Here is a 20,845-nt window from a genome sequence, read left to right as displayed (position 1 = left end):
GCCTGGAGTCGCTGTGCCGCTTATTCCCTCTCGGCCTGGAGTCGCTGTGCCGCTTCTTCCTTCTCTGCCTGTCGGTGCAGTAGGATCAGCTTTAGGCGCAGTTCAGGATCAGCCGAGTTCAGTAGCTGTAGATCAGCTTTCAGAGATGTCATCTCTGTGTTTGGTGGATCATCCAGGACATCCTCTCCACTCGCATCCTGTGGCGGGAGCGATTCCTCCTCTGGCGTGTCGTGAGCTGCATCCGCTGGCGTTGAAGCACGGGCTTGCTCTGCCTCATCATACTCCTAGAGGGCACAAACTAACTGCTCCTTAGTCTGGCCGCTCACCGTCTCGATGTCTTTGTGCTGACACAGGTTAAGCAGTATTTCTTTGCTTTGCATTGCATAGCTGGATGCTTTCTGAGCCATCATGTTGCAAAAGAAAAAGGGGGAGGCAAAGCAAAAATGCCAAGTGTGTACCCTTGTAAAAAAAAAAAAAATATAGATTCTGCACTGAGTAGACTTCTGTAGGCTAGTCGCTTCTAGCAAGCTTCCAGCCTTTAGTACTCAGAATAGTGAGCTAAACTGCATACTAATGTACTAAACGTTCCCACCACTGCCAGCCAATTATGTCAGGAACCGGCCCACGGCACGCCTGCGTATACGGTTCCCGACTGCGGGTTTGACCAGATCACGCGGGGAGCAGCCTTATTCAAGCTACAAACAAGGCTGGGACCCCTCAAGCACTTCCCACTGCCACCACTAGCCGTTGCTAGACACGTCCACTCAGCTGTCGAGTGCTCAACACGCAATCTGCGTTTTCATATTTGGGTCAGCTTTGCGCTTTAGGCCGAATACAAAAACGCCACGCACACACACACAGTTGCAATCTTACACTGTAGTGAAGCCAAACCACTAACAGTCGTTCCGAACAATACTGTTAGACTTCCCACTCGGCTGTGGAGCGCAGAAGTGCCCCATACACACAATGCAATTATAATCTCATACGGTAGTGTCGCTCAATCGTACCATCAGGCATGAACTTATACACGGTTACACTTCAGTGTCTTCTATGCTATGAGTGTTAGTTTAGTACAGCAGAGGTCAAGCTTATTAAATAACAATTTAGTATTCCAGGAAAAAAATGGAACAATGCAGAAAATAATTTATACAAAAGATGTACAAAAAACAAAGTAAAAAAGTTACAAAGTAAAAGTTACAAGATTAAGAGTTTACAAAGATACACACAAGACAGGTTGTCGAAATAAAAGGGAAAAATAAACGTTACCGCGTTGTTTGAACGTCATTGGCGGGAGCACGCCGCTTCGACCAGTAGTCGGGCAGCCCTTAGCGTCCTTGCTATCTCCAGAGAGCTACGAGTTGTGAAGGACCTGTGCAGGTTCTTATAGGCCCATTTGGTGCCTGAGGCATTGAATGTTCCATCTCCAAAGCTAACGCAATTTCCCCAGATTGTGACATCACAGTCTGCCGAGCCACTTGTCACATCTGGGCTAGCTGTGACATGCAAATGTCAGAGCTTTCAACATTCCCTTCCTCTAATTTCCACAGGCAAAAGTTGTATCTTGAGAACAACAAGTATCCTGTTTACACTTACAGATTTCAAAGCAATTCCACTTCCAGCCCACTATTCAGACTAAGAGGTAGCCAACCACCTGTGTGGGCTTCAACCTGGTCGGGTAATTGTCTAAGTAAGTGTTTCCTTGCTAGTGGCTAGGTAGACAGTTCCTAATTACTGTCCAGGTTCCTTTGCCTATTGAAGGTGACTGGTCTATGCAATGAAGACAATGGCAGTTCCCTTGATCTCTGCCCTGAATGCAAATTTAATCTACATACAGACTCACATTATCCAGGTGACACCTTTCAAAAGCCAGACTGGCTGACATACTTACACCTCTGACAAAATATACAGCAGATAGAAAAATGAAAGAAATATGTTCCTGTTATCCTTACATCATCAGCCTCATAGCTAGCTGCTATATTCCTGACATTCCGCACTGTGGAAAATCTCAAAGGATGTGGTCGGAAGCTAAAAGTGACACCTGTGCTTTCCAGGATAGTGAGAGAGGTGAAAAAGAATCCAAGAATCACCACCAAGGCCATCCTGGTGAATCTGGGCTCTGCTGGTGGCAATGTTTCAAGGCAGACAATCCAACGGACACTGCACACTGCTGGGTTCCACGGATGCAGACCAAGGAGGACGCCACTTCTCCAGATAAGGCACACAAAAGCTGGCTTGGCCTTTGCAAATGCTCAACTGGACAAAGAAGAAGATTTCTGGTCTTCTGTGTTATTGTCTGATGAAAAAAAAAATCGAATTGTTTGGTTACAATGAGGTTTTCTTCATTTGGTGTAAAAAAGGAGAAGCTTTCAACCCAAAAAACACCATCCCCACTGTCAAACATAGTGGTGGGAGCCGAATGCTCTGGGGGTGTTTTTCAGCCGATGGACCAGGGAACCTAATCACAGTAAACGGCACCATGAAAAAAGAGCAATACATGAGAATTCTGGACGGCAACATCAGGCAGTCTGCAGAGAAACTTGGCCTTGAGCACCTGTGGACATTTCAGAATGACAATGACCCAAGACACACAGCAAAAGTGATAAAGAAATGGTTAGCAGACAACAACATTAACGTTTTGGAGTGGCCCAGTCAGTGTCCTGACTTGAACCCAATTGAGAGTCTGTGGAGGGAGCTAAAGGTCAGGGTGATGGCAAGAAGACCCTCCAACCTGAAAGATTTGGAGCTCATTGCTAAAGATGAATGGGTAAAAATATCCGTGGAGACATGCAAAAAGCTGCTCTGCAATTATAGGAAGCGTTTGATTGCTGTAATAGCCAATAAAGGCTTTTCTATTGATTATTGAGAAGGGTATGAATAATTTTGGACTAGACACTTTTTTGCTCAAATGTAAATAAAAGCTGAGAAATGTTTTTTCTCCACAATAATGCCTCTTGTACATTGTTTTATTATCTTTTGGGAGGCACCTTTGACATTTCCTGACAAAAAAAATACTTGCTGGTTGAATAAAAGTAACTTAAAGTCAAAATATGCCAGGGTTATGAATAATTATGGGCAGCACTGTAATATGTCCTGTGGTAGGGGCTGTGGGAATGAGGGAAGGTAGCATGAGGCATGGATGGGCTAGGCATGTGGAATAGGGAGCAGGAGTGTGTGGGCTCTTTACTTACAGAAGTTCCACCGGACTCTGATGGAGCTAAGTGGTTCTGCTTTTCCATTATCCCAAAGGAGGCAACCATTTGTTTGTCCTCTGAGACTTTTTGTAGGGTAGGAAGAAAACTAATCAGAAATTGATAATGAGTGCTCTTCTTGTGATCTAGGTGCTTAATTGCCTGGTTGATTTTAGGAGCGGGCCATCATACCCAGACCTACTACCAGACACTTTAACCCTTCTTATTCTGTTATAGCTGTTGATCTTGGCCTGGTAAATGCAGAGTAAGGTGAGGATCTTGGTTGTGTGTGTGACAGGGGGAGAGGATTGCTCAACTGGCACTTCAGGTCGGCAATCCTCTGCAGTTGGAAGTTGGAACAGGTGCTTCTCCCGGGCAGAACCTGTGCTGGCTTCCCCAGTGCGCTCTGGTCCAGCTTCTTCACAGGGAAGGCTATCTTCAGATCTGTAAAAAAATGTGCTAACAAACTGAATATCTTTGAGGCTGCTATATGCTATGTGTTTATATTAACACTCACACTCATGCCCCAATTCTAAGCTGGGTCTTAGGCAGCCCAGGATTGCTGCAAAGTGGTAAGGCCTATACACACGTCGGACTTTTGTGAACGACGGGTCGTTTGAACGTCCCGTCGTTCAGGTCGTCCGCACGCCAAATCGGGCGTGTGTACAGACTGTCGTTCGGGTAATAGGACTGGTCTTGAGCGATCCGCCCGGCGGATCACTCAAAACCAGTCTTATCACCCGAACGACAGTCTGTACACACGCCTGATTTGGCGTGCGGACGACTGAACGACGGGACGTTCAAACGACCCGTCGTTCGCAAAAGTCCGACATGTGTATGGGCCTGTAGTGTGACCTGTTGGATGATCCAGAGCCTCTCTTGTTGTCCTGCTTCTCCTTGTCTACTGACTGAAATTTTCTTTGACAGACTTTCCGCATCTTTTGATGTCTGCAACTGTAAATAAAATGAAAGTAAAACTAATTACACATTTTTTCTCCTTTCTTTTAGGTTTTGTGCAAAAGGGCATAACTACATCTTCCTACACTTCCAGTTTAGTTTGGGGAGAAAAACTATCCAGTGGATTGTCCTTGACACCTTCACCCTGCTATAGGAAAACCTGCAGCCAGACTACCTGAGACACTGCAAAGTTGGAGGAAATTGGGGCTAGCTTCTGTGAGAAGCACAATTTTTCCAACTGTCTCGAAGCAGTGGATGGCAAGCACATCCTGACAGTGATGCTAACTTAATTACAAAAAATACTTTAAAAAAAAAAAGTACTTTTCAAGTGTGCTCATGGCTGGGGTAAATGCCAAATACTGCTTCCTATACATTGACGTTGGAGCCATCACAACCACTTTGGGGTTAAACTACAGATAGGCAAGATATACATTCCTCGACCATGTCCATGGCCTGGAACAGAGGAGCCTGATCACACCTTCATGTTTATTGGGGATGAGGTCTCCGAATTGTCGGTACATGCTTGATACCCAAAGGTACTTGTCCACTATCAGGAGGGCGTTCTACCGATTGAGTAGAGCTAGGCATACTTGCCAGTAAGTAGCACATTTTCCACTCCTCCATGAAGATGGGTCCCAAAAATGCAGTCACTGATGTCAGGAAGGCCTATGTTCTGCATAGTTATGTGCGAGCCATAGAGGGCAACATCACTGAAAAGGAGATCCAACCTTCCCTTTTTGCCAACCTTGGTAGATCTATGCACAGGGGCACTGTAACCGCAGTCTGAGAGGAAAACTGGCTATGAACTTTAAGAGTCTTGAAGGATCATCTCCTTGGAAGGATCAGTATACCTAGTCACACATGTGTCTATAACCTTTTGAATACCCATTATTGATTTTTTTAATTGTTACAAATAAAGTTTTTTTTTCATAACAGACCATGCTCCTCATTGTTATACACACATACACACACAAACACACACGCGCGTGCGTATACACACACACACACACACACACACATACACAGACTGGGGCCATGAATCTCCCTTTCTGTAATTAATTTTTTCTCTTGCGATAGATGGATGGATGGATAAATATATAGATAAATAAATAGGTAAACCACCAGAGGAAGCCGATCGGCACTAGATGGCAGCTGGCCCAGGGGGTATAGGTGCAGTTGCTGTGCCTCCAGATAGACATCAATCAGTAATAACACTTGAGGAAAAAAGATCCGGGCACCAGCTGGCCGTTCAGCAGTCACCTTTAATTACATCCCCAGCATCCCCATAACACACATGAGAAATTGCCTGACAGCCATTTCGCGGGCTAAAAGACCCGCTTCTTCAGAGGCTAATACATACCTCTGTGTATTAGCCTCTGAAGAAGCGGGTCTTTTAGCCCGCGAAACGGCTGTCAGGCAATTTCTCACGTGTGTTATGGGGATGCTGGGGATGTAATTAAAGGTGACTGCTGAACGGCAAGCTGGTGCCCGGATCTTTTTTCCTCAAGTATTATTACAGATAAATAAATATAATTTACGCGCGTTGTTATGAAAGCAGGTAACTACGGGAAGGCACTCTCCTTACATGGCAGCGAGCGCTGCTTAGTAAATCATGTGTAGCGTGTGCTCCTGCACAACAGAGCAGCTTAATGAATCAAGTCCTATGGCCCTTATTCAATTACATTTTTCTCCTACTGGTAGGAGATAATTTTACTTCTTCTGTTAAGAAATATCTTTTCAGCACTGTGTAATCTAAAAAGTACTTAAAAGTAGGTAAAAACGTACTGTAAAAATTATTCAAAAATTTTTCTTCCTTGCTTGCTTGTGGCTTAAAAGTCATTTTATTGGTAAGATGTGAAAATATCACCTTGGAGAAAACTCAGGATAAAAAGACTCCTATTAGACCTACCGGTAATGGAGTTTCTGATTGTCATCCGGGACAACCTGAGATCCGGTCCCGCCCAGGATCTGTGGAAACACACCAACAAGAAGTTTAAAAGCCCCCGCCCACCCTCCATCCTCAGTGCGTCTGAAAGTAAACATAGACTAGAAACACCAAGATGAAGGAAAAAACTAGACACCTGAAGGTGACTATTAAGATAATACCCTGTGCTCCTGAAACTAACAGAGAAAGGTGCGAGACAGGAGAAGGGAAGGGTTCTAGATGTTTGTCCCGGATGACAATCAGAAACTCCATTACCGGTAGGTCTAATAGGAGTCTTTCTCTAATTGTCATCCGGGACAACCTGAGAGATAGGCAAGAAGTCTTAACAAGACAAACATCTCACCTAGGGAGGGACCACTGCCTGGAGCACCTTTCTGCCAAACGATTGGTCCTGCTGAGATAACACATCCACTCTGTAGTGTTTGATGAAAGTAGATGCACTCGACCAGGTTGCTGCTTGACAAATCTGTTGAATGGTAGCTCCTGCCCTTTCTGCCCATGATGTGGATAAAGATCGGGTTGAGTGGGCTTTAATGTTAGAAGGTAAGGGACAATTACTACTCTCATAGGCTAAAGCTATCATCTGTCTAATCCATCTTGCGATGGTTTGTCTGGATGCCTGCTGGCCCCTATTTTTACCTGCAAATAAAACCAACAGGTTGCTAGACTTCCTAAATTCTCTTGATCTGGCAAGATAGGTTAGTAAGGAACGTCTGACGTCTAAACAATGGAACCCCTCTTCTCTGGCCCCCGCAGGTTCAGTACAAAAAGAGGGAAGGATAATCTCTTGAGACCTGTGGAACTCTGAAGACATTTTTGGGAGATAGGCCGGATCTAACCTGAGTCTAATACTGTCAGGACAGATAATTAGGAAAGGATCCTTGATGGAAAGAGCTTGTAAGTCACCTAAGCGCCTAGCCGATGTGATTGCAATGAGAAAAGTTATTTTAAGCGTCAAAAATTTAATATCAATATCTTCAATAGGCTCAAAAGGGTTTTTCATAAGACTATTCAGGACTAGAGACAAATCCCATTGTGGAAAAATCTTTTGCTTCACCGGAGTTGATCTCTGCAAAGCTTTGAAGAAATTTCTGAACAATTCTTCCTGAGCTAAATGCCTGTCTAGCAGAATGGATAGAGCTGAACACTGTACCTTAAGAGTACTTGGTGCCAGCTTCATGTCAAACCCGTCCTGGAGGAAATCCAGAACTGAGCTCGATAGCGTATGGTTCTTGTTATGAGCATCACACCATGATAAATAAACTTTCCAAACCTTACGGTAAATCTTCTGCGTTATCGGTTTCCTGCATTTCATCAATGTCTCGATCACTTTTTCCGAAAGACCCTTCTGTCTAAGAATTACCCTTTCAGGATCCAGGCTGCCAGATTGAATAATTGTGGCTTGGGGTGCGAGAGCGGCCCCTGAATCAAAAGATCTGGACGAAGTGGCAGAGGAAATTGAGGTTCCACTGACATCTTCAACATTGTTCCATACCATGGTCTCTTTGGCCATTGGGGAGCTATTAGAATTAATCTCACTTTTTCCTTTTGAAGTTTTCCTAGTACCTGAGGAAGAAGCACAGTTGGAGGGAAAGCATAGCAAAGCTTGAACCTCCATGGGAGACTGAGTGCATCCAACCCCAGAGACTTCTGGCATCTGTGTAGCGAGAAAAAATTCGCTACTTTTGCGTTCATAGGGGATGCGAAGAGGTCTATCTCCGGGATCCCGAATCTTTCTGTTATCAGTTGAAAAACTTCTGGATGAAGTTCCCATTCTGTTTGATTCACCTCCTGACGACTCAAGAAGTCCGCTTCCACATTGAGGATCCCCCTTATGTGGACCGCCGACAGCGATAGAACCCGAGGCTCTATCCAAACGAGAATCTCCGCGCAGAGAGACATGAGCTCGCTTGATCTCGTACCCCCCTGCTTTGAGAGATAGGCCACCGTCGTGATATTGTCTGAAAAGACCTGAACGTGATTCTCTTCTATTAGAGACTGAAAAAATAGAAGAGCTCTCTGAACTGCCAGAAGCTCTCTGAAGTTGCATGACTTCCTGCTGATAGCCTGGGACCAATTTCCCTGGGCATGATTGCCCAAAGACGTTGCTCCCCAGCCCCAAGAACTTGCGTCTGTAAAAATCTTTATTGGATCGTTTTGCCTCCAGAATCTCCCCCTCTCCAGGTTCTGTCGGCTCAGCCACCATCTTAAGTCGACCCTGACTGAGTCTGGGATCGAAATTCGTAGATCCAAGGACTCCCTGGATCTGTCCCAATTCGAAAGAAGGAGAGACTGAAGCATTCTCCCGTGCGATTGAGCCCAAGTGACTGCCGGGATTGCTGTTGAAAATAGACCCAACACTCTCATAATCTGCCTGAGAGACGAAGTCTCTTGGCTGATTAAATTGTTTATTTCTGACTGTATCTTTATAATCTTTTCTGTCGGCAGGAAAATCTTCTTTTCTAACGAATTTATTCTGTAGCCTAGAAAAGTAATTTCCTGGGTCGGGTTTAGAGACGACTTGGCGTAATTCACAATCCAGCCCACCTGAACCAGAGTGTGGATCACTATATCCCTGTGGGTTTTGGCTAGATCTTCTGTCTCCGCAAATATCAACAGATCGTCCAGGTAAGGGACAATCGAAATTCCCTGAAGCCTTAAACCCTTCATCACTTCTGCTAGCACCTTGGTGAACACTCGCGGAGCTGACGCTATTCCGAATGGAAGAGCTTGAAATTGGAAGTGACGAATGTGGGAGGGAGCTCTGATTGCGAATCTCAAAAATTTTTGATGTGCCGCAAAAATCGGAATGTGCAGGTAGGCGTCTTGAAGGTCTATTGAGACAAAAAATTCCTTGCCTTGCAATAGGGACCTTACTGAATATATACTCTCCATCCTGAATTTCTTGTACGTCAGAAACGGATTGAGAGATTTCAGGTTTAAAATAAACCTGAACTCCCCGTTGGCTTTCTTTACCAGAAATACGTGGGAGTAGTATCCCTGGAATACTTCTTCCTGGGGAACATGAATAATCACTCTTTTCTCTAGAAGTTTCTGAATTTCCAATTCCAAACCCTCGGCTTTCGCTCGATCCTTCGGAATTGGATTTACAAATCTCCTCTGCGGGGGCTTGACAGAGAATTGCAGGCGATAACCCTGACTTATAATCTGTAAAACAAACGGATTGGGATTCAATTTCTCCCATTCTAACTGAAAATAAAGAAGTCTGCCCCCTACTGGCAGAGAGTCATTTACCTGGTTTGGGGGGATCAGTCCTCCCGAGAGTAAATCCCCCTCTACCTCTCCCTTTCGGAAAGGACCATTTCCTCTGCACATTCCTGTTTTTGGTTGGCTCTGGCTCCTGTCTTTTAGGGACAAAAGGCCTTTTACCCTTAAAACTTTTCTTCTTATTTGGGAATTGTTTCCCCTTTTCGGCTGACCGGGAAAGTACTTCCTCTAAACCTGTGCCAAAAAGAAGGTTACCTTCGAATGGAAGGGCACATAATTTGTTTTTGGATGTCTGGTCCCCTTCCCAGGTTTTCAACCACACTGCTCTCCTAGCCGAATTAATAAGTGCTGTCGTACGGGCTGATACACGAATAAGTTCTGTAACTGCGTCGGCTAAAAAGGCTACCGCCTTAAGAACTACTGGAAGAGAGGCTGCATAATCTTTTAGTGGAACCCCTTTAGAAATTTGTTCAATCAAATTGTCCATCCATATTCTAAGATTACGGGAAATGCAGGTGGCCGAAATACCTGGGATGAAACCAAACGCAGCAGATTCCCATGCTCTCCTGAGAAGTGAATCTACTTTCTTATCCATCACGTCTTTAAGGACCCCAGCATCCTCAAAGGATAAGTCCGAATCCTTGGAATATTTGGATAGGGACGCATCTAATTTAGGACATTTAGTCCATTTATCAATTTCTGCCTGTGAAAAAGGGAACTTTCTCTTTGCTGATTTTGGGATAAACAAGGGCCTCTCTGGATTTTGCCACTGGGATGTAATGATTTCCTGCAGAGTTTTATGGATAGGAAATACCTTACCCATGGCCTGACCTAGACCAGAATAAACCTGATCCTGAGGGGTAAGTTCAGGAACTGCTTCCTTAATCTGCTCAGTAACATACACAGCCTTGAGCAATTCAGAAGACTCATCAGGAGAAAATAAAAATCTGGGAGTTTTAACTGTTTCCTCTCCCTCTGATCTGGGCCGCTCTCCTTCCTCCTGTGACATATTCTCTGATAAATCCTCCCCCTCCTCCTCTTCTCTATCTTCCTCTTCCTCCTCAACCCCTAAGATGTCGGGCCGATTTGAAGGCTGAGAGGGAGTAATATTGGAAGGACCTGGAAGAGGATCTATAGCAGGTGGCACAAAACTTTCTTTAAATTTGTCTAAAGTTTCTTGCATGTTTTTATTTACTGATTCCATAACTCCCTTCAAAATATTAGAAGTTTCTGAAACCACAATAGCATCAGTGCAGGCCTGACATATATTCCTAGGGGTCTCTAGGGCAATTTTGGTGTTACATAAACCACATCTTTTATATTTAGGTGGTGCAGTAACTTTGGGCTCAGTCTTTGCCTGGAAAAAAACACATGACAAGACATCCACTGAGATATGCCATATTGAGGGGATAAGTAAAAAACACATCCTCCACTGGAGGACTTACCACCCCAGACCCGGATTGCTGCACCTGGGAAGAGGATTTGGCCGCCGCATCTGCCTCCCGCTGTGTCGGCTGCTGCTGCGGCTGAGGTTGCGACATCCTCTCTGCTAGCGGTGCACTTGCGGAGACGCCAGGAACACGCTCTCTCAACTTCCTGGCTCTCCGGATTCCGCCTCCTCCTTTAGCCGCGTGACCGACGCGTCACTTCCGCCTCTCTCCGATTGGCTGGATCGGCTGTCAGACCGGATGCGCCTTGCAGGGCCGGCGTCTGACGGAGGAAGGAAGGTATTCTGTCCACACTCCGCACGGAGACCAAATACCTGGCTGCAATATATTTTAGAGGAGGTCCGCGGCTAGCGTTACCTCCTGTACGCCTCGCCACCGTCCTCTGCCTCCTCTGGGAAAAAGACTCACCCTCTGGTGAGTACAAGAAAAATAACAAACGGGAGCTTGCTTCCTTTAGGTGTTTCCGTCACGGAAACACAGATGAACTGAGGATGGAGGGTGGGCGGGGGCTTTTAAACTTCTTGTTGGTGTGTTTCCACAGATCCTGGGCGGGACCGGATCTCAGGTTGTCCCGGATGACAATTAGAGAAAGTGAATTGAATAAGGCCCAATGGCTAAAATTAGCAGAATTGACTAATATACCTACCCTGCAGGGCCGGGCCGAGGCATAGGCTGGAGAGGCTCCAGCCTCAGGGCGCAGTGTAGGAGGGGGCGCACAATTCATTCAGCTGTCATTGCTAATTGTGTATGAAGCAGAAAGAAATAAGAAAAGGGGATACATAGCAGTGCCTGCAAGCCAGATAACTAGATATTAAGGTGTTGGGGAGGTTGTGAGCCCTGTGGCCCTCTTAGTCTAATAGCAATCCGTGTGTGACAGCTGAGGTGGGAGGGATGGAGGGGCGCACTTTGGTGTCTCAGCCTTGGGTGCCGGAGGACCTTGTCCCTGCTCTGCTACCTTGGTCTGGAAATAACCAGTCTGGAAGCCTTAAGCCAGCCATAGAGGCTTTAAAATCCAAAGCTTGCTGAATGTTCTATAACATCAGGAAAGAACTGTACCACCTCAAAGCACTGGTAAAGGTCTAGTTGAAAGTCTTTGACAGTGTAATCACCCCAATCCTTCTCTACAGAGGTACCCAGCTCCCGAGATCAATCGAAGTGTGAATCTAGCCCAACAGAAATATTCCACGTAGAATTCTACAAACAACTCCTCCACGTCCATAGGATTACACCTACTTTAAGAAATTGCTAAACCTTATTCCGGACTTATTCCAAACTTTCACTTATTAGAGAGTGAGAGACAGCATTCTAATGGGAGAGGAGGAGTCTGCAATGACATTCACTGCACGCTATGTCACTGCATTCCACAAAGGACACCTAAAAATGTCCACTTACTGCTTACCTATTATACTTTTGTCAGATCCTTTCATGACCATTTGGCCTTGCTATGGCATTGCCTGGCTGTATGTACTGCATGTTGGTCAAAATCTAGAAGCCACACAATGTCCAAAGTGAAAGTATATTGTGGTCAAAAGCTGGACAGTATCCTGGTTATACCAATAAAGTTCACTTTTGCTCTCTTGTGGAGGGGAAAAGAGAGAGAGAGAGAGAGAGAGAGAGAGAGAGAGAGAGAGAATGTAGATATGGATAAGAATAGAAGCGGAAAAAAATTCATCATGTAGAAACGAACAAATGAATCAAACTCACTTTTTCCCTTTCTCCTTTGTTTGGAAGACCCCCCCAGGTGCCTTCATCCTCCTCATACAGCTCTTTGGTTATTGCAACCCTCCTGTGGTCTTAATACTCATCCATGACCTTAACATAAAGCTTTGGATAGAGCTGGACCTTACTAATCAGGTTCTCTGTGGTAAATCACCCCTTGCGAGCCATTTATTTTTAAGTCAGCACTGTTCTGCCAAGCTGTCTTTTCAATGTTTGTGGATGTACAGATAGTGCTGTCCTCTCATCAAAAACAGCAAACAAGAAAGAAAAAGGATTTTGCAAGGGGTTATGTGTACAGCAAGTAGTTTGGGGTAATAAAAGCTTTGCAAAATTGCTTTGTATGGCATTTGAAAAGAGATTTTGCAATGATTCTATATGTTGTATAAAAGTGCAGTCACGATTGACATTAATTGACTTAGCGATTTTGCAAGCATGGGTGATTTGCAAACAATCAGTAAGGCCTGGAACCCACTACAAATCGATAGCGCAATTGCTAGTATTTTTAATTAGCGTTTTGTAAGCGATTTCATGAATGTTTTCTTACGCTTTTGGGAGTGATTTTAAAAAGTATAAGCTTTTTGCCAACGATTGTGTAGCGATTTGCGATTAGCGATTTTAATTCTAATTGGTCCTTTCAATGTATCATAATTTTTTTTAAGTTTGCAGTAATTTAATATCGCACTCAAATAGCTATGTGATTCATGAGCGATTTGCCAGAGCTTGAATGAATTACATTGAAGCTCAAACACTACCAAAATGCTACATTTCCTGCGATTGCGATTTTGCTAATAGCAATCGCTACTGTGGAATTTGTTACATTTATTTACATTGGCAGAGCATTTAGGGAAAGCGCTAGTGATTTAACCACTTCCCAACTGAGGGGTTTTACCCCCTGACCACCAGAGCAATTTTCACCTTTCAGCGCTCCATCCATTCATTCGTCTATAATTTTATCATTACTTATCGCAATGAAATGAACTATATCTTGTTTTTTTCGCCACCAATTAGGCTTTCTTTAGGTGGGACATTATGCCAAGAATAATTTTATTCTAAATGTGTTTTAATGGGAAAATAGGAAAAAATGTGGGAAAAAATTTATTATTTTTCAGTTTTTGGCCTTTATAGTTTTTAAATAATGCATGCTACTGTAATTAAAACCCATTAAATGTATATGCCTATTTATCCCGGTTATAAAACCGTTTAAATTATGTCCCTATCACAACGTTTGCCGCCAATATTTTAATTGGAAATAAAGGTGCATTTTTTCAGTTTTGCGTCCATCCCTAATTACAAGCCCATAGTTTATAAAGTAACAGTGTTATACCCTCTTGACATAAATATTTAAAAAGTTCAGTCCCTAAGGTAACTATTTATGTATTTTTTTAAATTGTAATTGTTTTAATTTTTTTTAATTACAAAAAAAAAAAAAATTGGGGTGTGTGGGAGGTAAGGAGTTAATTTTTTGTGTAAAACTAGTTTATTTGTGCGTAAAAAATGCTTAGGGTGTAGTTTTACTATTTGGCCACAAGATGGCAACAATAACTTTTTGTTTCATGCGACCTGCAAGCGTCCTTCCGGACACCTGCAGGAAGTAGAAAGGGGCTGGGAGTTTGTTATTGCTCACAATGATCGCGCTGCTCAGCCGAGCGGCAGCGGATCATTGCGGGGCTTAGATCAACGAACGGGAATGGATTTTCCCGTTCGTTGATCTCTGGGCGAGCGGGCGGCGGCGTGTTTACTAGCGGCGGGCGGCGTGTTTACGAGCGGGAGCGCGGGCAGCGGCGGGAGTGCGCAAAGTACGGATTTCTCTGTCCCTGGGGGTTAAAGGATGGAAAAAGGGACGGAGAAATCCGTACGGGCGGGGGTAAAGTGGTTAAAGCTCTCCCTAAATGCTCAAAAAAATCGCTCTAGTGGGTTACAGCCCTAAAGCTCTTTAGTGGGTCCCCGCCCTCCACCATTGTTTCAAGGCATGACATAATGAAACATTTTTGCTTCTTCTTGCCATAGGACATATTGATTTTTTGTTGTATTTTTATTATTATAACTGGCAAACGTGATGCCAGTCTGAAACTTTTTAAAAGGTAATTGTACAAAATAGTGTTAGATTTAGATGGTAACATAAAGTTAAATTGAGGTGGTCAACTTAACACTATTCACAACCTGTGTTTACTATTTACTGAACTAGGAGAAGCACATTTAATTGAATAACATAATAATGCATGCTATGCGTTATACACGTTTTTAGCTGCGTTCGGTTGTTCAGTAATATTTTCTTTTTTTTTTTTAATGCATGCACCATTTCGTTCTATCACTGTGCGATGAAAACGGCGCACCAAACGCAGGGCAAAATAACGTCCAAGTTATAGTCTTTCAATGTGTTGCGTTATGGGCACGTTATGCGACCTTAACGTCGCATCAAACACAACGTCTTACTGTGTAAGAGGCCTAATTCGTACAAAAAAAATTGCAAAATTTTCTTACGACTGTACCATATCTGCATACGGAATACATTTTTACAACCCGTTACAGAATTAGATTCATTTAATCCAGTGTTTAAAATTAATTGATCCCTATACTTATCCAATGATTTTAAACTCAAGTCGTCGTTTTCTTAAGAATGCAAGAATGTGATATATTTTTATTTATAAAATGTATGTCTTTGTGTATGCTGCACATTTGATGTTTTTTGTATAAATATTGCATCATTATGTGCAAAGAAATATATTTGCAAATGGTGATAACTATTAAGAATAGTTTTTCATTAAATTTCATTAAATTCACAGTACTTAGTTAGAACATTACAACACATTAAGTAGCAGAAATGATATCAGCTTTTACTAATATACATTCTCAATTTAGGTGCGGCAAATGGACCCCAGTTTTTTTGCATTGCATTTACGAAAAAACGTGGATGAGAATATTGAATATTATATACCTTCCCCAGCAGACTACATGCAAGATCAGGTATTTGATGTTCTTATGACAAATTACTGTTTTTATATATACCATATTTCTCCAAGTTCCTTAGATTATTTTAATTGCAAAAAATATTTAGAATAAGTTCTTTCAAGTCTAGTCACGTGGATGCTAGTCACTTAAACCAACCACTGGGTTCTGTTTTTAGCAAATTCAACTACAGCATGCTTTGCCAAACTTCTCAAACCTGTTCATACGGTTAGGTTTCACTACACTTTTAACAGAAGAAGTATAAGAATAGCTAGCACACTCACTAATGTAGTAGAGTAATTCTTACCATCTCTCTAATACATTCCAGAGTAAACTGTCTATCTTTGGACTTCAGCTACGTTCACAGTGGTGTGTTACAGTGTAATGGCTGTTTTATAACGCAGCTTACCTCACTGCAGTGCACCATCTATGCAATGTTCATAGTGTGGCAGGAGCAATGTGGTATAACAAGTTGTGACATCATAACACATTGCATGTGGTGCATTACTGATACACACATTACCAGTAAAAGTGGAGCATACTTTTCATTGACGGTATACTTCACTGTGCCAGTTGATGCCGTCACTGGGAATGCAATACAGCAGCTACTGTGAAGGTAGCCTTAAAGAGAACCCGAGGTGGGAATTACTTTTACTATTGGGGCACAGAGGCTGGTTGTGCGCACTAAGACCAGCCTCTGTTGCCCCATCGTGTGTCTCCATGTCCCCCCTGCTCGCCGCTATACCCCCCGCATTGCTGGCGACACGCAGCGTGTCGCCAGCTCAATGTTTACCTTGCGCTGTCAGTCAGCGCTGCTCCCCTGCCTCCTCCGCATCGGCGCACCCGCCCGTGTCCCTTCCCTCCCGCTGATAGGAGGGAAGTGACGCGGCGGGTGGCGCCGATGCGGAGGAGGCGGGGGAGCGGCGCTGACTGACAGCGCAAGGTAAACATTGAGCTGGCGACACAGCCAGCAATGCGGGGGGTATAGCGGCGAGCAGGGGGGACATGGAGGCACACGATGGGGCAACAGAGGCTGGTCTTAGTGCGCACAACCAGCCTCTGTGCCCCAATAGTAAAAGTAATTCCCACCTCGGGTTCTCTTTAACCTTTAAGACTTTGTGGGGTTGTCCATATCTAAGGTGTGTATAGATATTAATTGAGAGCAGAAATTATTTTTCATGATCATTTTGATTGTCAGTCTGAAAGGCATCTCCTACGTTTAGTGCTAATCAAAAATTTTAGTCAATTGCTTTGTCCCTGTGTGCAGTCGAACAGTACATGCAGCCCAAACAAATACATGTTTATGAATTGTTACTTTTTGTTCCCTCCTGACCAAATGTTGGCTAAAATGCTCACAGTTGTGTCCACCAGCAATAATACAATGTCTGCATTCGGCTTTAGTCATTAAACTTGACTGACAGGTTAGCAGTGCAGTTCCGTCCATATTACATTTGCAGAAGAAAAGCTACAGCTTTTGAAAGGTAAAGAATAAGTCCTCCTATTTTGTCTATATTAATGTAAGCAGTTGTAGCATTATACCTGCATGTATTGGCCGTATCATCCAAGCAGAGTGTGCATGGCACAGTGTCAGGGTTTTTGAAAACCAAGCAGAGTGTGCATGGCACAGTGTCAGGGTTTTTGCGAACCAAGCAGAGTGTGCATGGCACAGTGTCAAGGTTCTGGCGAACCGTAGGGGTTCCGTTGATCCCGTCACTGGTATCAAGGGGTGAGCAGCCCCAGGGCGTGGGGTCTAAGCGAGTACGGGTCTTCACCAGTGCACCACACAAGGGATGATGGGCCATCACCCCTAGTGGGTGGCGGACTACTTTGCTGCCTGGTGCTCGCCAGGTCACGACCTCTAGGACTATCACACTAGTGACGGAAAGAACAGAGGGTACCTGACGTGATATACGGGATACTGGCGGAGTGGACCATTGGGCAGGGATAGGCTAGCAGGACCGGACTGACAGGACAGGAAGGCCTAACCAATAGGGATCCCATGAACGAACTGGCAGACTGGGAAAGATCCTGGAAGGGAGCTGACTGATTGGTTCTCGGGAGGCAACGGACAGGCAGGGGGAATTCCGGGTAAGGAGCAACCAATAGGGATCCCAGGGAGGAACTGGCAGACTGGGAAAGACCCAGGAAGGGAACTGACTGATTGGCTGACAGCTAGGATCCCAGGAGGGGTACTGACTGACAGGGTAAGTCCCGGAGATACAGGCAGTCAAAGGGAATCCCTGACAGGCTACAAACCCAGTAGGGTTCGAACAGAATGGAGGAAACCCTGGGATGCTGCGGAAGACTGAATAGTTAATGGAGGGAACTGACAGGCAGGGGGAATCCCCATAGAAGCTGCAGGTGACTGAGAGATTTCCGGAGGGAGCTCACAGGCTAAGGGAATCTGCAAGAAAGCTGCAGGTGATTGGGAGAGTTCCTGGAGGGAACAAGCAGGCAGAGGGGATCCCCAGGGAAGCTGCAGGTGACTGGTGAGCTCCCAGAAGGAACTGGGAGGCTGAGGGAAACCCCAGGGAAGCTGCAGGACAGGGAGTGAGGCAGGGATACGCACAGGGAGGCAGGCTGGGAAGTGCAGGCTGGGAAACAGGGATGGATGGATGGTAGACAGGTGTCTGACAGGGAGTGCAGGGATCCTGGTTAGGCTGCAGGCAGGTTAGCAGGCAGGCTAAATCAGGCAGACAGACAGGCAAGTGTAGCAACAGGGATAAGCAGAACGGGTATCCTGGGAGGGAGATCCTGGCCAAGGAAAAGCCAACAGGGAGGAGATCCAGGAAAGGGGGAATGGTGACGGAACACTGGGTGCTCTGACTAGGGATGCAACACACTGAAGTATGAGAGTGCAGGGTTTAAATTCCCTGCCTCTCACTTAGGGAGGGTGCAGTACCGCCTATGGCTACTGCAATATAAGGGCAGCAGAGGCGTGCGTGAGTGCCTAGCAACAGTGGATGCTGAACCCGGAAGCACGTCAGGTCAGCGTCCTCCGCCATGCGGGGAATACAGAGCGGAGCTGCGTAGGACTTGGCGGCTGGAATGTAATGAGCGATCATTACACACCCCGCCCTTGCAGGAGAGCCACCGCAGGAGTGAGGCGAGGTAAGTAACGAGCAATCATTACATCAGGCAGGACTTGATCGCATCCTGCTTGGTGACTATGGACTTGAGTCACAAACGAGTGCTGCTTCAGCAGCTCTCGCTAAAAACAATTAGCAGCTGTTATGCACGCTACACTCACTTCTTGCAGCTTAGCGTGCCTTACATAGCAGCGCGCATTGCTCACATAGCAATACAGGATCCTTTAACCATTTTAGCCTTTTGGACTGGACTGTCACATCCAAAAGGCTGCTGCTGTGCGGTCCTGCGCATGCGCCCACATGCTCCCGTGCTGCCCCCCATTAGCCCGGAGATCAACGAATGGGAAAATAGTTCCCATTCATTGATCTAAGTCCCCGGTAGAAAGACAGACGGCTTCTTTTTAGAAGCCGTGATCTTTCTGAAGAAAAAAAGTTTCCTGTCCTCCTCATACTTCTTGGAAGCAAGAGTTCTCGCTTCCAGGACTAAAAAAGAAAAAACTTACTGTGGCCATCTTGTGGCCAAATAGTAAAACTACATCTACATTCATTTTTTTTTTAATGAAATAAGCATACATTATTACATTTAAAGTTAACTGTTTACCTGCCACACCAAGAATTACCCAAATAAAATTTTTAATGAAAAGAAAAAAATTACAATAAAAAAAAATCAAAAACATAAATAGTTGCCTAGGGGTCTGAACTTTTTTAATATAAATTATAAGCTTGTAAATAGTGATGGACGCAAAACTGAAAAAATGCACCTTTAGTTCCAAATAAAATATTGGCGACATACATTGTGATAGGGACATAATTTAAATGGTGTAATAACCGGGACAAATGGACAAATAAAATACATAGGTTCTAATTAGGGTAGCATGTATTATTTTAAAGCTATAATGGCTGAAACCTGAGAAATATTTTTTTTTCCATTTTTTCTTAATATTCCCATTAAAATGCATTTAGAAAAAGTAATTCTTAGCAAATTGTACCACCCAAAGAAAGCCTAATTGGTGGCGGAAAAAAACAAGATATAGATTAATTTATTGTGATAATTATTGATAAAGTTATTGGCGAATGAATGGGAGGTGAAAAACGACTGAAGGCTGAAGTGGTTAAATACCGATCGCTGCGGTGAAGTATCGGGACCGTGATACTTCTCCAGCGTGGCCTCAAGTATGCTAATTATTATTATTATTATTATTATTATTATTTAGTATTTATATAGCGCTGACATATTACGCAGCGCTGTACAGTGTATATTTATATCTTGTCACTAACTGTCCCTCAAAGGAGCTCACAATCTAATCCCTACCATTGCCATATGTCTATATTATGTAGTGTAAGTACTGTAGTCTAGGACCAATTTTTTTTTTAGAGGGAGCCAATTAACTTATCTGTATGTTTTTGGAATGTGGGAGGAAATTAACATAGTTACAAACCAAGTTAATTAGCATAGTAGCGGCCGCACTAGTGAAGTATCATGGCCGTGATACTTCATAGCAGCGGTCGGTATTTAAAGAAATGTACATTGCTATGCAAGCAACGCACATTGCTATGTAAGGCCAGCTACGCTCCAAGGAGCGTGCATAGCGTGTATAGCGGCCACTTATTGTTTTTAACCAGCACTGCTGAAGCATAGCTCGTTTGTGAATCAAGCCCCATGTTCTGCAGCATACTAGCCTAAGTGATCACATTTTGCAGTCCTTCAGCTTTCTAAACAGGCAGGCCCAGTATATTATGAAACAATTATAAGATCTGTACAAAAAGGATAAGCAGTACAGATAAATAATGCATATTAAGAGGGAAATAAGGGATCATGTTGAACTATGTAAAACAATGTCACCCCAAATTATCATTAGTGATTATTTCAGGTGACAGTTTAGGAATTGTCATTGGATATTTTTCAACCAGCTTTGTAATGTTCTATGGAGAAAGGAGGGGCAGGGTAACTGGACATCATCCTGCTATGGGAGCTACTGGTAAAATGGCATAACACGAGTGGTCAGGAAAGACCAATCCAATGTGCTGGATCATTAAAGTGGGGGTGCATATCATTTCGGCACCACTCTGTTCTGCGCGGTGAGAGCCAAATGGCGGCTCTCACCGCTGCCGCTAAACTCAGAGGCGGCGTTAAATATTTTTCCTTCTCCAAGTTGTCGCAACTCGGAGGGAGATGTAATTCGGGGTCTGGCAGCCGCCAGAGCCCCGAATCACCGCTACGTACCCTGCGCAGCATAGCATTGCTGCTATGGGGCACCCAGTTTTGGCGCTCGGCTCTCAGAACCGCGCACCGAAAACAGCTGATCCGTTAAAGTGGAGACCAAC

The 20,845-nt window shown here is 44.3% G+C and overlaps 1 protein-coding gene and 1 pseudogene across 5 annotated transcripts in view; one reads left to right on the top strand and one right to left on the bottom strand.

The window, feature by feature from the left end:
* The window catches only part of LOC137571069 (uncharacterized), a 32,794-nt pseudogene extending 32,384 nt beyond the window's left edge, over positions 1-410 (bottom strand).
* TIAM2 (TIAM Rac1 associated GEF 2) overlaps positions 1-20,845 on the top strand; it is a 1,035,624-nt gene that overhangs the window by 706,150 nt on the left and 308,629 nt on the right. For all 5 annotated transcript variants that reach the window (XM_068231884.1, XM_068231882.1, XM_068231883.1 and 2 more), the window contains one exon: positions 15,345-15,449. In XM_068231884.1, coding sequence (XP_068087985.1) covers positions 15,345-15,449 — 105 coding nt within the window. The remainder of the gene's footprint in view (positions 1-15,344; positions 15,450-20,845) is intronic.

This window comes from Hyperolius riggenbachi, chromosome 4 (assembly GCF_040937935.1).
Source record: "Hyperolius riggenbachi isolate aHypRig1 chromosome 4, aHypRig1.pri, whole genome shotgun sequence".
In the NCBI taxonomy this organism is placed as follows: domain Eukaryota; kingdom Metazoa; phylum Chordata; class Amphibia; order Anura; family Hyperoliidae; genus Hyperolius; species Hyperolius riggenbachi.
This window is presented reverse-complemented; position numbering and strand designations above follow the sequence as displayed.